General features: G+C 37.6%; 1 protein-coding gene across 2 annotated transcripts in view; it reads right to left on the bottom strand.

Annotated features, from left to right (window-relative positions):
• Nucleotides 1–5,377: 5,377 nt before the first annotated feature.
• kcng4a (potassium voltage-gated channel, subfamily G, member 4a) overlaps nucleotides 5,378–17,665 on the bottom strand; it is a 40,219-nt gene continuing 27,931 nt past the window's right edge. For both annotated transcript variants that reach the window (XM_056478318.1, XM_056478319.1), the window contains one exon: nucleotides 5,378–6,732. In XM_056478318.1, the coding sequence (XP_056334293.1) occupies nucleotides 5,866–6,732 (867 nt within the window). In that variant the 3' untranslated portion in view covers nucleotides 5,378–5,865. The remainder of the gene's footprint in view (nucleotides 6,733–17,665) is intronic.

Here is a 17,665-nt window from a genome sequence, read left to right as displayed (position 1 = left end):
ATTATGGGGTTCTTCTCTAAAGAAGTTGTCACCAGCCCGTTTAGAGCATAATTATGGGCGTTTTATGTTATAACTAACGTGGTTCAAGCGATGGATCTGCGACCGAGAAACTACGGGTTTTGGAAAACACTCATCACTACATCATTCTTTTCCCAAACGATGCAACATACTATGATAGTTCAGCCCCGAGTTATGTCGCTGTTTGGGAAACGCACCCCTGGATGGTCTCATGAACCGGTCAAAAATGTTTACGAGTTTTCAAGCAGAGGAAGACACACACGTGCACCCGGCAGTGCTACAACAGCAGGTAAATGATGATCGCTGCGTTCCCAACACAGCTAAAATATATACAGATGTGGTGTGACCTTGGTTTATAAAGTTTATTGGCACGACTCACTCAAGTTATGGTCTCTTTGTTGCAACCATTGTATATCTAGCGTTTTGAGCTGCTGTGATGCGAGCTGAGCAATTGCACCTATCTAATGCCTCATCCAACCTCATGACTTCTCCCAGAAGCTCAGAGTCTCCAGCATATTCATAGCTGTGAATATGCAGTCTAAACCTTATCTTCATTGAGACATGTTGAATTCTTCTTCCATCATTTGCAATGTTTCTAAATCAGTCATTTTCCTTACCAATTTTTTTAGCTGTTTTTCTGTAAACCTGCGTCTGACCATTACATGTCTACACTAAATTGTTTTAAGAGACGTGTTTAAGGGATTATATGCAGCATACTTTATTTATTCTCTTAGGTAAGGAGAGATCTCCACTTACATATCATACTTGGAGAGGAAACTTGCTTTATGCATTATAAAGCTTGAAGCACCAAAATCTGTACTCGTTATCGGCCGATCACCATGACTAGGAATCGGTGCTCTGTTTCGGCTACAAAATTCCTGATTGGAGCATCTCTAAAAAAGGTGGTGTTTTCAGATGTTTATATTCATTTTAACACCAATGTACTGAATAATAAACATTACATTTTACTTTAAATTATACTTAATATGTACAGTAAATCCAATGGCTTCTTAATTTTTTTCTATTACCATACTGTATATGACCCACAACATAAGATATGGGTAAATCTTGTCTCAACTGCTTGAGGTCATTAAGGCTAAGATTTGTTACATGACCACTAATACAATACAATTTAATCTGAAATACAAACAGTATATTAGAAAAAAGCTCATGCTATGAGTTTTGGCAGTACATTGTGGTTAATTCAATATCTACATAAATCTAGATTACTATAATATCTGTCAAAGTTGACAAGATCAATACCTTTTATGAGTAAGCCAGACAGACTGACTGACAATCCAATGCCCAATTATAAACTCACTGACTTTTCAGATCAAAACTGAACTGCATATTGAGAACTCAGACATCTGTTCAGTTCTAGCAAGTCTGCCAAGAAGCTGCTGAATGTAGCGATTCAGCTAAATGAAGTGATAAAACGTCACAAGTGAACCTCAAATATAGTACACTGATAACATCAGAGAAATGCTAATAGAAATATCCAGACAGCACAGTACAGGTTGTGCTACTCATAATTAGTTAAAATGATTCATGTAATGAGAAATATAATTCTCCTTAATCTTTTTGAGAATAGCATGTGAACATGGTGTATCTTTACAAATGACCAATTCAACTGATGTTTGATGAAAAGATGCTACAATAAAGTCTTACTCCAAAACAGATGACAGCCCATTAGAAGCCCACTGACCAACAAGAAAATCATTAACATGCAACCACCTACATTGAATGTCTATTTAGTCATCATAAACTCAACCTGCTCAATCCAGCTCAAAAAGGCACTTTAAATTCAAATGAATATTCTATTTTTGAAAAGAGGGCGGGGCTACAAATGCCTGAGCATCAGCGTAGTGGCAGATTCAAAACAGGACTAATGGTATCTCTGTGAAAAACTGAAAATGTCAAAAGAAGTGGCTCAGAAGAAGGCACTCTATGGAGATTACTGTGTTCAATTGTGCATTCTAAAACTTTACATTTATAATACCTTAGTCACTGATATTATCTTTGGCAGGTATGGTCAAATGGCAGATGGCTGCTTCTCTCTCAGTGCTGTCTACACTAGTTAAGGAGAGATTGTCACTAATGGGCTGGACATAAAAAAAGGAGAATGTCAATCAAATTGTTTTTGTAGACTGTTTTTATCAAGTGTGATTATAAAAAATACAATTAGTTAATTTTTACCATTAGAAGCTGGCTATATCCACACACTGTCGCCCCATAACTGTGCTTTAACCTCTTATAAAAGTGATTTTTGCATAATTTGTTTCTAACTGTAACTAATGATTGATTTCAAATGCTCGACTTAAGTTATGAAGTGAGATTGTAGTAAAAACATGCTATTAAATGTGGTATTCTTGTGCTTTCAGATGTAGCAGCATTTGCTACACAGTTAAGCCTGGTTTATACTCATCGCATCCGCTAGTTCGCTTGAGAGCACGCATCGAATGTGACGTTATCGTTGTGTTTGCGGAGGTTCACTTTGGGGGTGCATGTCATGATTTCGGCTGGCGTAGCGCATGATTTTTTTTTTAACTCGAAAGAAGTGCGCACGGCACCACATTTGATTTGAGCTGAATATGTACCACTTTGAAGAGATTTTGTCTGAAACAGGTCCGACTGTACAGACATCTTTATGAACCGTGAACGTAGACATAACCAGATGATCAATATTTCCTGGCTAGATATTGCAACAGCCGTGGGAAAGGAGGAAAGTTTTTGTTAAAAAGTTTGGAAAAACCTGAGGGATAAGTTTGTTAAAGCCAAAAGAGGCCGTGGCAAAAGTGGAGACCCGGTACAAAATTACAGAAATATGTTTCTCCACCAGTCACAGGTTTTATACTGATGTATATGTTACAATTTTAAGTTTAAAACAATTTAATAGTTACAAAACTATAATGAAGTAACAAATTATTTCTTTAATAACTGGATAGGAATATTTGAACCTATCAGTTTACAATATACTGATGCCTGTTTATCTAGGCTTTATTGGTGATAGTGGTCAGGAATGTTGGACCATTATTGCCTTTTAGCATAGCTATAGGACAGAAACTAGCCAGACAGTAATGTGTGAATTGTGGAGTGGGCTAAATCTAAAAAAACATCTGTATTTTTTAGTAAGTGTGGTTTTTTGCTTTTATTTTTGCCACAATAAAGAATATATTTGTAGAGCAACCTATGTTCTGTTGTCATTAATATTTTAATACACTTTAATAGGTAAAACTGTCTGAGATATGAACAAAAGCAAGTGATGCATCAAAGTTTAATTTAAAAAAATCTTGAATGGTCATAAAAATCCTTATAATCATTAAAATAATTTATTAAAATAATAAAAATTGTTAGTTTAAAAATCTTGAACAATATTAATGATATGACGTAGTTCCGTAAACTTTCTACTTCTCTGTTTATCCATCTGACTTAACGGTCAGTTTCATTTGACTGGCCCCTGTTATTTTAAAGAATATCACAACGGCAAACACGTCAAGTATAAAGGCCTCATCTTATTCATGAGGTGCGCACGCAGTCAGCGGAGTTATTATTATTATTATTAATATGGGTATGAAATGGCAGAAACACAGACAGACAGACAGTTAGGATAAAGACTGGATAAAAATAAATGACAGATAGACATTATTGTCCTGAATGTTGAATGAACGAACCATCCATCTACCCATCAGTCACAAACACAACATTCAACCACCATCATATACCCAAAAAACAAACAAAACACACACAAGAATCATTGACTTGTTGCTTAGACTGCATTGTAAATCGGTCGACTTGAAGACAGAATTACACCTTAACTCAATCATATATTAAAATCTAAAAGCAGCTTACCCTTTAAACAGTCAGTCAATCTTACCATCAAGTAAATCTGATGGATGGCCTGTTAAACCCTTCCCAATGCTTTCTACATAAATCATTGGTGCCAGCAGAAGACACTTGCCATCTAGATATGGCCTTCCTTGATAAATAATGGCATACGATACATCCTTCAAACCATCCTTCAGCACGATTCCTCAATAAGCACTGAGGCTAAAAGCATCTTTATAGCTGAGCTGATGGCATATCTTACAAAGCTTCCTCCCTTTTAATGCTATTAAATAGCGCAGATGGTTATTAGGTTCATTGAAATTGCTACTGCAACATAGAAATTTCCAACAAGATGGTAAGAATATGGTTTTCTCTTTCAGGTCATTACATAACAGTTTAGATAAGTATAACATAAATCTAAACATTGGGATACTGATTACTAATTAATATATCATTGACATTTATAAACAACATTGTTTTGGAGAATGCCATTGTTTCATTTATTGACTTTGTTTCTCTTCGTTAGCTTTTTACAAAAACAGTACCACCATAAAACATTCTTAAGATAACGCACAAGTGATATCCCAGATAGCATACGAATGTGGGCCCCTTCAGGCAGTTATGCGGCACTGGTGTCATACTGCCCCATAGCATTTGTTCTAAAGACGGAATGCAGCCATACGTAGTTCTGGCTACATAATTTGCAATCTTCAGAAAGCATATAGGGCTATATATATATTTTCAGAATGAGCATGTGTTGGACTAACTGATGTAGATACTAGACCTGAACTTGGCACTGCTTATGTCTATCATAAAAGAACGACAAGTGATAAACAAGTTTAATCTTTATGATAAAAACAAGCTGATGGTCCTTTAACGATTCAACCATCTGGTTAATCCAGAGAAAAGCTACACATGCAATTTGATTGGTCCATCAAAGCCTTTTTGTTTCTTCGGTACCTTTTCTGATACATGACTCAGCCTTCTGAGACTTTCGGCAGTAGGAACAAGAAGGGCAATTTTAAGAGTATCTGACGCAACGTGACTGAATAATTGGATTAGAGGTGCAAATTTCTGATTTGTTGACAAGGCAATGTCCGCCACAGAGTCTGGTTCTGAAAGAACTTTTTTTTTTTTATATCTCTGAGAATTTATTGCATGTTTAATAATCCTCAGCCTCATCAAGATTTGTCCCCCCTACCAGCTGGACCCTGCAAGCACTGGGCAGCAGGACAATTTTGTGACCTTACACAGACAAGCTCTTCACCTGGGGGCAGCAGACTTTCAGTAAGGAGAGATGAAGACGACACAAATGGCTTTGACCTCATCGAGGTCACAATATGGCTGAGTCTCAACTCTAGCAATAAACACTCAAATTCATCATTCAGTAACTGCTGCATGTCAGAGACGGCAGATGGCATGTGCTGTTTCGTAAAATAAAGAGAACAGAGTGACTGACTGGTCTAATGATTGAGCATTTCAAAGAAGAGGATTACAAAATCCTTCTATGAACCCTAATAAACAATACAGGGCACAGAGATTACTGTTGTTTTTATTTGGAGCTGTACAAGAGCCACTGCATGTCTACCCCGACCAATGCAGGAAATTATATGTGCACTTTTTCTGGAAGAGCAAATCTTGCATCTGATACAGTCAACAAAGCAGCACATCTTTGGATTTGTCAAAAATGCGGTCGATCTGAGGAACCTACATTTCTCTTCTATCTGTCTAATGGTCTTCAACAAGGCTTTGGAGATCAACTATGCAGGTTTATTTATTTATTTCTATTGCATGGAGTGCTAAATCTGGCATAGCAGTTAGGTCCACAGTGTGAATATGAAGCAAATAGTACTTTCATGAGCTGTAGTCAGCGTGTGGCTGACGGAAGACAAAATATCCTCAAGGCCCTGCAACTCTTTAGACAGAGTTGTCTATGAAAATTCACCCCTTTCACTTCGAGAGGGTTCAGTACGAGGGCAAGGAAGAACAGGTTTGTCCTAGAGAGCAGTGCATGTGCATTTCTCAAAAAGCTCCAGCTGGTAAAGGGTGCTTGTTATTCCCAGAAGTCTCTCCACCATTCCCAAGTAGAGAAAGGTCTTCACAGGAGCCAGCCGTCTCTGTGTCCGGAGTAAGAACTAGTCTAGGTGGAGGAAAGGCCACCCATCCTCCATCCTGCTCATCTTCGAGTCCTGTGGTTGCAGCTGCTGCCGCCGCACACTCCTCTTTAAAGAGCCTATCGTGCTCCTGTTTCAACTCCTGATAGGAGCGCGAAAACATGTGGAAGATGGAAGTAGCTGGAAAGGCCATGATTAGGATCCCACTCAGGATGCTGCTGAGCGCCACCACCTGACCAGGGATGCTCCTGGGCACCATGTCTCCATAACCCACTGTGGTCATGGAGATGATCGCCCACCAATAAGAAGCAGGGATGCTGCTGAAATCCTGCGCTCCGGTCAGCTCGCTCTCTGCCAGGTGCACCAGTGGCGAGAAGAGCGTCACGGCCACGCAGAGAAAAAGCAGCAGCAGGCCAAACTCACGGGTGCTCCGGCGCACCGTCAGTCCCAGTGTCTGCAAACCCAGAGAGTGGCGGGCCAGCCGCATTACATAGAGGATCCGAAGAGCACGTAGGATCCGTAGTACCAACCCAAGCTTGTCCAAGTAACCCTTACCTCCAGAAGGTCGCTCATTTTCGTCATTGGGTTTCTCATCCACAACCAGAGACACGTAGTAGGGCAGAATGGCCATGGCGTCGATGATGTTCAAGGGTCCACGGAGAAACTGCAGCTTGCTGCGCGCCTGCACGAACCGTAGCATAAACTCCAGGGAGAACCAGGCCACACACACCGTCTCAATGATAAACATATGGTGGCATTTCTGCGAGCACACACCCTGTGGAGGGAGAAAGAACAAGAAGCTAATTTAATTCCCAATTCAATTATTTCCAATACCATTGCGTTGCATTTCAATTTAAAATCAATGCATTTAGGCTTTGCATATTAGAACTTGAAGTTAAAAATGGAGAGCAATACACAAAAGTGAAAGGGGAATGGATAAGAGGGAGAGGGCAGACAGAAAAACTCAGTGTTTACTGTTAGTTTTCTAGTCACACTAACAGATAAGTCAAGCTGTATTACTTAATTAGCCTGAGTCAGGGGTCAGATTGAAGCGGTGGGGGAGGAATGGCTTACAGAAAAGACAAACCAGACCACTTTGACCTTGAAATGCCTGAATTAAATACTGGATGTTCGAGAAACATACTGGAAGTGACCCAGATGAGATTTTTCCCTCATATGACATGCCTACAGATGTGATCCTTGAAGCTATATATTTATGTTGCAGTATTACCTGAAAGCACACGTGTAGTTGCAACCCAGCGTCATTCCGATTACGTACCCCTATATACATTTCCGGAGAGAGAGAAATATGTCCCAGGATCTACATTTTTTTTTCGATGTTTTTGTGAATCTGCCGGAGGCCGCTGTGTATGCTTTTTCAGATCTCAAATTTCTCTCGTGAGTGCCATTTACGCCTGCTCTTCCGCTCTGCATCTCTAGTCTGCCGACGTATGTGTTGAGCTACCGGACAAACTTGTAACAGCGGAAAAAACATCCACATGCAGGTAATCGGTCAGCTGGTAAGCGAAAAAAGGAATGGCGTCATACCGCCCCGTAGCGTTCGTTTTAAAGACTAAATGCAGCCATACGTAGCTCTGGCTACATAATCCGCGATCTACAGAAATGTAAATAGGGCTACATTTTCAGACTGAGCCTGTGTTGTGTAGTTAACGTAGGAATATCATCACATGGTTTTTTTAAGTTGTTAACATTCAGTGCCAGTAAGTGTCTTGCTTAAATCTTTAAAACCAGAGGAGGAGCGAGCAGAATCAGGGGAAAGATGCTGAGATAGCAGATTTAATTAATATTTGGTGAGATGCATTAGTTCAAGCAAAACTCAAGGGAATGTATCACAGTCATGGTATGTTAGCAAATTAGCTGTGCAATTTGCAGTTACTGGAAGACACTTGGAGATGTGATGGTTTTGTTGATGATATGTGTGCTTATGGTGGTAAAACGTGCTTTGTTTTTGTACATGCTCTCTCACAGTTTCTTTAAGGTCAATTGCTTGCTCACAGTAAAGCAGGTGTGTGCAGTGGGCGAATTACACATTGACCATCAGGGGGGTCAAATTTTTTGGTAACGTTAGTTTGTGTAACACATCCTTCAGTCATTTTTGTATTTATTTAAATTACATCTAATTTATTAATAAAACATTTGTAACTTTTCAGTGCTTTTGAGGGATATTTAGTGTGTTCTGACCTCCAGTATCCTCTGATTAGCTATTTCATACTGTAGGCAAAAACTATACAAACTATGCAATCTAATTTGACTTTACTTTCAGGCTATATGTAGAAACAAACCCCTATTTTACGAGAAAACAGTCTTGTGAACACTTACCGTGTCTATCAGTGCTCTAGATCTGCAGTTTCAAACTGTTAAATTAATTTTCTTTCATGCATAGACTGATTAGCACGATTGTGCACTCACAATGGTATAAACCATAATAGGGGTGGTCAAATGTATATTTATATGATCTATTATTTTAATTATTAACATTATTTTTTCAAATAGAAATCAGAGAAAACTATTTCTCAGTATTAAAGGGCAGAACCCCCCATACATCTTGTTTTGATCCCCTTCAGAGGGGATGGGGGGGGTCAATCCCCCACACACGCCCCTGTAATTTGCACCCAGGGTGTATGTAAACGTGTTTTTACAAATATTTATAACATTGCTATATGATCTATGATGTGCAACAGCCTTAAAGAACAAGATATGTAAGGAATAATTAATGAAATATTGTTTCAACATATATCTTTATCAATTTTTAAAGCTGCACAGTTTGTAGAGATTGATAACTGTTTGATTATTTTTTAATTAATCTTATTTATTTTAAAAGGTAAGCAATTCAAAATAATTTAAACACTATTTTACAGCTAAACTAGTGAAATAAACATAATACATACATATTTAATCAATTTAAATAAATACAATACAAATAATACAACAAATGGTGTAATAAAACATGTTTATCATATTTCTGATGATTATTTGTTGATTCCGAAAATACAAATAAAGCATGATTTTCATGTCATCAGTAATCTTACTTTTAAAAACAAAACAAAACGGAGGGAGACTGTGAGAAACAAATTTAATTCTGAATTAATTTATTTTTAACAAAAATGCTTTGCATTTAAATTGAAAATCAATAGCCTTAGGTTTAGCATATAAAAAATAAATTAGAAAACTTTAATGTGAAAGGGAAATATAAAATAAAATATCCCTGTCAGGGTTCTCTCCATTTGGTCTGGTTAATTTTTAGTTTAGTGACAGCCATTGTCTTATCTCGAGGACATGTGGTTTTGAGTTTGTTAAAGCTGCCACTCTGTTATCTTTAAACCCTACTTGTGAGCGTGCAGTTTTGGTTAAGATTGAGCTGTACTCTCTCATATAAAAATGAACGGTTGAGTCTTTAATAAGCCCCTTTTACACAAGAACTACAGTAAATTACCAGAAAAATAACAGAATGACTTTACCAGTAAATACACAAATGCTTATATTAGCAACAACAAACTCTTATTTCCCCCAGTAAGATCACACTCACACATCAGTGCTGATATCAATTATCTATTTAAAGGGCTCCTAATTTACCCCTTTTACAAGATTTAAGATGACTTTGCTGTCTCCAGAATGTCTCTGTAAAGTCTCAGCTCAAAATACCTATCAGATCATTTATTATACCCTGTGAATACGTGAATTTTGGAGTAAAATTACATTGTAGCTGTTTTGTTGCCTGTGCCTTTAAATGAAAATTGAGCTGGTTTTCCCTGCCCACCGTTGCCGCTTGCGTATCTTTTTCAACAGTCAGCAGTCACGGGCATAAACAGCAATGAAGCAGATATTCATCATTATTTGATGTATTTGTTGTAGAGTTTATTCAAGCCTTTCTGCTATGATGAGTCACATACAAATGCCATTATAAAGTTCGCAGTACACACACACAGATGGGCACACACACACAAGTTAACTTTGCATTGTTTTTGCACGTCTACTTGAGGCAAATATGACAGGATACGAGTTAATACACATTGCTATATACATTGCTATATCCATTTTGCTACAGTACCGAAAAAAACAACAACAACAACAACAAGAGATGTAACGTCCAAAAACCGAGACTCCTGTTGTATGTTTAAATGTTCTTCTGATGCAACTGTGGTGATTCCAGTGTATAAATTACATATCGATTTGACTGTCTTTTCTTTATAACAAACATGCACTGATTTAAAAATGTTTTAAACTTGTCAAAATTCTTGAGTTGCAGCTGATCACAGAGAGTTGGAACAGATCTTTTAATCCCAGTTTCTTTGCAAATTCAGTTTTTTTGGACATGTTATATGTGTTACTCTGGAGATACGAAGATGTTAATACGCTCCTGTCAATCAATTCGGTGGGCGGGGAAACTGCACTTTAACATCATGTTGCAGTGGGCCTCAAAATCACTGGGATTTGGATTTTATTTTAACATCAGGAAACTTTGAAAAATAGACTTGTGTTTTTATCACTCCAATATGAGTGTGGACACACTATACCTACACACAGTTCTGTTCAAAACAGCTTCCAAAAGTTGATTTTGCATCACAGGTTCCCTTTAAATGAGAGGCTGTCAATTCACCATCAATTCAACTACTAATAGAGCAAATACTGTGCTGCAAACACAGCAAACCCTGCTCAATAAATACCCTGCCTTCCTATAACGACCTCTTTCTGTCATGTTTCAAAAACCTTTCAAACATCGTTCATGCTTTTGCTCATCTGAGAAGTCTGAAAAGCCTTTGTAAATTCTCATTCTCAATCAAAAGCAACAAACTCACAGTGTGAATGGACAAATTATCAAAGTGCAGCAGCTCTGAGGTGATTCATTTGTGCAAATTCAGCAATTTTAAATGCTCTGCGCGCCATTTGTCCTCCACCGTCCAGTACGTACTCAGCCTTCGTTTTCTCTCTCTTTCTGTCACTCTCCCCACAGTTCTCAGTCATTCTCATTCCCTCCTTCCACTCCAACACCTTCCTCTCATCTCATTTCTCTGGCTTTTACTCCCCGTCTCTCTGCAGTGGGGATGAAGTGGTTGCTGCTGCAGCTGCAGGCATTATGCATGTTAAAAAAGGATAACAATTTGCAACTCGTCAGGCTGATTGTCAATTTCTCAGCACTAATGCACTTAGGGTGACCTTATCTCTGTGAATCCACTAGAAATGTCAATGGCATTCCCCCTCCTCTCTGCCCAAAACCAATCAACCACAGCTCTAGTGTCTATACAACCTGTATACGTACGTTTAGAAATCACCTACAGAGCTGAAGAGCACATTATAATGAAGACTTAGAGAATAGTATATATAGCAGCAGGGATCCACAACTATTCAAATCAAAATATTGACTCTTTTAGTCTTTATGCAACAAAGATGAGATTTTAAATGAACATCTTAGCATTTATCAGAAGCTTTTATCCGAAGCCACATTGTGATTAGTTAATAATACATGGTTTCCACTACATTCATTCTTCCATGGCGGGGCGCCACGCCAAAATTCATCCCACCACGGCTACATTACAGCTCCTCATTCAAAACATTTTCGTTTTTTTAATAGCGGGTAATAATCGCACCAAAACGTATTAAAAGGTAAGTGAATTATAACAGCGCAAACTTTTCTGTAACCGTAGTAGTGCTGTGCGTCATTTGTTTAACCCTTTAAGGTGACGTGCTGACTGACTGACTGACAGGTGCGTGAGGCCAGTAAACACGACGTATAGCCGTTTCACTTTACTTAAGGACGCATTAATACCAATCTGTAGGTCTATTGGAGACATTCATAAATATTCCTAGCAAATCTAATAAATGCAGGAGACATACTCGTTACATAAACGAACTAAATCGCACTTCAGCAGCGTTTATTTGAGAGCGCACAAGAAGATCTGCGCGCTCTTGAATCGGCTTATATGTGAGGGGGCGTGCAAGAAGTTTTGTGCATGAGCAGAGGAGATCGGCGCGCAAGCAAAGAGATCCGCATGCTTGTAGGCTATTACATAAATAGGATCTCGACTTCTAATACTGCGCTCACGACATTTGTCATAGAAATAACGCCACAGGTAGTTGGTAGATCTGTGTAAAAAAAAGCCTGCCGCAAATATCTAGAGGAAACACTGTAATATATATATATATATATATATATATATATATATATATATATATATATATATATATATATATATTTATATATATATGACACAAAAAGAAAAATAGAAATATTACCTTTTCATTTGAACAGAGAAGGGCTCATACAATATACTATCTGTTTATGGTTTTTATAAATATTCAGATTTTTAGACAAACAAATAGAATAGACACAATGCTTACTCTAAACTCATACTGTGTGTGTATTTCAGTTAATGTCACATGCTACAAGCTCACCTGCACCATTCATCCACAGCAAAATACACAATTAAAAATTAACTTAAAGGTTCAGAGAAATTAAAATAACATTATTTAAATGTTAGTATTAGTATTTTAGTCTTCAAGGACATCTATAAGCTATTGTGGTACAAAACAATGATAAAACTTGCGTTCAGAAGATATAAAAGTGATATAAACATGTAAGGCTTGTAGTTTGTCACTTCCGCCTGAATAGAGTGGAGGAACTATGACATCACCTTGTAGGCCAATTGGCTGCTAGCATAAAACTGATAAAATCCCCAGAGGATTTTCAAAGATTGCAAATAATAAGCTCTGTGTTCATACACAGTTCTTTACACTTACACGTTTTGTCCAACCGGATAATTTTCACACGAAAACACAACTTTTAACACTTTTGGATCTTAAATGCAAACGCAAGAACTGAAAAGCTAACTTTAGGCTAGAAACAGACTACAGTGCCTTCAGGGCGCTCGCCTGTGACATCAGCACCACCCTGCCACAGACAACTTTAATCCACGCTATATAAACAAATACAAATATGCAAAAAACACATCTGTTAGACCTACGTGACTTTTGGATAGTTTTTGTTATGTGGGAAATACATTTGTTTTGCTTTTACATCTTTTAAAACACATACTGTATGATTTATAAAAATGCCTACACAATATCATGAGACATTTAAAATAAGTGTATTGTGTGTGCATACAGCCCGCTTACCTTGATGAGGCATGCGGGACAGGTCTATCAAATGCCTGCAAGTTCCATCATGGACACAGAACAACATTCAATATTCTTTTTTGTCATGAAGTACAGCGAAAAGCAGCCCATACAGTCACATATGCTATACATTTTAAGAAGGAGTGTAATTGTTGCAGTTATGATCAAAAAATCAATTGATCGTTAAAATGACAGTTAACATGTATGTATTTTTACAAATTAATTAAAAAAGAGGCAGGGTGCACTGGTAAGCAGTATCTTCATAAAATCGTTTTATTAAAATAAATGATCAACAAATTAATGTCATGATGGTTTCCACAAGTAAAGGCATTATCTACACACAATATGAATTTCCAATTAGAAAAAAACTACAAACTATAAAATACTATTTATAAAAATATTTAAATAACAGACAAATCCAAATGTCCAATGCAAGCAGGCTGTGTTCCAGACCAGGGGTGCGTTTCCCAAACAACGATGTAACTCCAGCTCCAGAGGTGTAGTTGCAAGCATAGAAGTTTGCGACGCAGTTTGCAAATGTCCGTTGGAACGACAGATTTGAGAAACGGCAAATCAACGAACTAGGTTTGAAACGACACAACTTGCGACCTTAGTTGGCTAACGATGGTTTTCGGAAACGCACCCCAGTTCACCTCGATGACGTATAATGTCTCCGACACCACCTGTAGTTCCATTTAGCAACCTGATAGCTACCGTTTTTTAAAAGAATCGTAACTAATTAAAAAAATAAGAACTGTAACTGATATGTTTTATATCATAGAATAAAACATGAAAGTTCCTAGAGTTTGTGGTAGCTACGAACATTATTTAAGCAAAATCCCATTAAAAAACCCTATTGACTCTGGGACGAGGGAACCAGAACTGCTAAAATGTTAACTCGCTTCCGGGTTTTTGCATACAAATTGACTTCATAGTTCCTCCACTCTATGAATAAACACTTTTATACATGTCACCTCATACTTCAGCTTCTCATCAAATCTTGACCAATCAGATGCTTTCTAGTATCTGACATGCCCCCCATCTGACATTGAAAAGAAATGGGTTTGGCTGACTAAACTTGCATGACTTTTGGGGTATCTAACTTTTTAAACAAAGCATGATTTTCAAAACCATTCATCCTTGGACTTTACATGTGGGATTGAGGTGCATTCTGGGTGAGCACTAGAGTATAATGATGACGAATTAAAATCAATAGGGTGGGTGGAATAGATTTGGCTCAACTTGACTGCCGCAGTCCCACACATGAACAACAATGAAACAGAGCTACCACTGCAGCCTTTGTATTAGCACTAAACAGGTTATACGAACTGACAGCCATCTTTCCGCAATGAGTTTCTGATTGAATGTTAGGTGGTCTGGCTGGCTGTTTGAATCTAGAGGGAGGGTCTGAGAATGCATAAATGGATGTATTGAAAACGAAATGCAGTCGGGATAATCCGATCTGTGAGCTGCTTAGTGAATGAGATACGGGGACCTGGGAGTGGGGATGTCAGGATGAGATGAGGGGTCGGACAGAGAGTTGAATAATTGAAAGGGCTACAGCTACGCACACACAAATGCTTTCATCTGACTGTATACTATACAAGAGGCTCTGATAAACAACACCAAACGCATTACCGGCATGTGCAGAACTCAGCGCTTGCTTCCATATATGAAAACGTACAAAACACAAACCACCGGGGGTCAGATGTTTGCTAAAATTCCAATTTGAACTCGGACCTTCAAACATTTTCATCTTATATTTTTAATGGAAATGCATTAGATATTCATCAAAAAAAAATTATTCATGAGTACCGAAAGCCCAGCAGGAGTCTAGACCTAAATGCATAAGTGCAGCACATATAGCGGAAGGCATAACTATAAACTATTTTACTCTGAACATCTAATATTCAGGCTTTTATAAAGAGATTCAAATTCAATTATGGAAAACACTCACAACTTGGTTTCTATAGTTTCAGATAACCCTGCAGGGCTTTGGGCAAAGTCTTTTATTACTCAGGGCAACCGCTTTATTGAATATTAAAGGGACACAAGACAAATAAAAAGTGTGACGTTTGGTATAGAGCTGTTCATAAAAAAGGCATTATACTGTAGGATTATTTTCCAAAAATCTTTCACTGATGTACTTATGTGAGGTGGGCACATTTCTCTAACACACTCATTTAAAAACAAAAAAGGGCTGTTTACAAACTTTTCAACAAAAATATATAATGGATTTTAGACACGCATTACACAATAACAGCGGTCTGAAAATGGGTTTTATAGTGAAGGTTTTCAGAAAATGCTAAAATGATGACTGAATGTGTGCAGGACTGAAGGTATGTGATGTTTCCTACACTGTAAAACCCCAAAAGTTAAGGTAACTCAAACCATTTGAGGAAACCGATTGCAACAAACCATTTAAGTTCAAAAACAAATCTTAATGAGCACTTTAAGCTTAATCCATTTGAGTAAACGAAGCAATTTGAGCACAGCAAAACCCAATAAATGAAGAGAACTCAAACCAACTGAGTACTGTAAAACCCAATAAGTTAAGGCAACTCAAACCATTTGAGGAAACCGATTGGTACAAACCATTTGAGTTAAAAAACTAATCTGTATGAGTATTGTGAACTTACTCCATTTAAGTTGAATGAGGTATTTAATTAACTCATTACCTTCAACACTGAGTTCAATGAGTAGAATTAACTTTCAGCAAATTTTGAGGTAACTACACTCATTTCATTTGATAAAGTTAACTGTTGGGCTTTACAGTGTACAAGAATGTCATTGCTAACTACTGCCCTGGCATGCATGATGCAGTATTTTCAGTCAGTTTTGCTAATCTCTTTGTCTAGGTTTTGTTATGATTTTTTTTACTGTTATATGTAAATTTTTGCATGAACAGATTGTTTTAATTAATAATAAATAATATTTTTTAAAATAAATAAATAAATGATAAACTAACACTGCTAGTAAGTGGCGGTACATGTAAGTTATATAGGCATTGATGAATTTATTTCATTATATAAATGACTATTTTGGTAAATATGTATATATATATATATATATATATATATGTGTGTGTGTGTGTGTGTGTGTGTGTGTGTGTATATTCACATCACAATTTTTCTCAAAAAACATATTTCTAAAGGTGCTGCTGACTAAAAATTTTCACCAGATGTTGATAACAACCCAAGAAATCTATGAAAAGAAAACAAATCAAATGTAATGTGTAATAAAATGAAATGACAAAGAAAAAAGTATTGAACACGCGAAGAAAGGGAGATGTATAAAGGCAGGGAAAGCCCAGACAGCAGCTGAAATTTCTCAATAGTTATTTGCAACTTTCTGCCCTTCATCATTGTAAATTAATTTTACTGCTTCAGTCCAACATCTACGTTATCAGGATGATAGATGAAACCAGGGTGGACATTTCAGCAAGACAATGATCCAAAACACAGCCAAGAAACTCTCAGAGAAAGAAAATCAAGCTGTAGAATGGCCCAGTCAATCACCTGACTTAAATCCAATAGAAAATACAAAATAAAGATCAAAATTGATAGACGAGACCCACAGAATCATCAAGATTTTGTACACATTTAAGGTTTTACACGGTCTACATATAAGAGTCGTCTTTAAGTTTCTCCCTTTCTTGGTGTGTTCAATACTTTTCTCCGGTGTCATTTCATTTTATTGCACATAACTTCATTTGGCCAGCTAGGTGGCGCAGTGGCTAGCACAATCGCCTCACAGCAAGAAGGTCTCTGGTTCAAGCCCTGGCTGGGCCAGTTGGCATTTCTGTGTGGAGTTTGCATGTTCTCCCCGTGTTCGTGTGGGTTTCCTCCGGGTGCTCCAGTTTCCCCCACAGTCCAATGACATGCGGTATAGATGAATTGAATAAGTTAAATTGGCTGTAGTATATGTGAGTGTGTGCAAGAGTGTGTGAGTGTTTCCAAGTGTTGGGTTATGGCTGGAAGGCCATACGCTGTGTTAAACATGTGCTGGATAAGTTGGCAGTTCATTCCGCTGTGGCGACCTCTGATTTATAAGCCAAAAAGAAACTGATTAAACAAATGAATGACTTAATTTGTAAACTATTTAGATTTGTTTTCTTTTAATAATTAGATATATAATAAGCATAAATAAGCACAGAGAGAGAGAAAAAGAAAGAGAGAGAGAGGATGAAGTGGTGCTATGAAGTAAGAAGTTATCACAAAGCTTACAGACATTCCAAGACTGATGTCTTGTCTCTGATGTTTTCAAGCTTGTGACTTTGTCACAGATGTGATAAAATATGAAGCCGAGTACCCTCTCAGAGCTGTTTCTACAGGCAAGAGTGATGAGTAATGGGTAGAAAAAAGCCATAAAAACAATGAAAGACCTTGAAATAGAGGAAAAAGGATGTTTAACATGGTGCTGCAGTCCTGCAGGGACAGAAGCTGTACAGTGTGATATGATGTAATGTGATTAAGTCTTCTCCAGCGCACTGCTACTGCTGCTCACTGAGTCTTCCTGTTCAAGCACATCAGACATCAGCCTACACACTCCTCCATCATCCAAAGCCATTATTCATT

Source organism: Danio aesculapii, chromosome 18 (assembly GCF_903798145.1).
Source record: "Danio aesculapii chromosome 18, fDanAes4.1, whole genome shotgun sequence".
In the NCBI taxonomy this organism is placed as follows: domain Eukaryota; kingdom Metazoa; phylum Chordata; class Actinopteri; order Cypriniformes; family Danionidae; genus Danio; species Danio aesculapii.
Note: the sequence above shows the minus strand (reverse complement) of the source record. Positions and strands in the feature narration are given on the sequence as shown.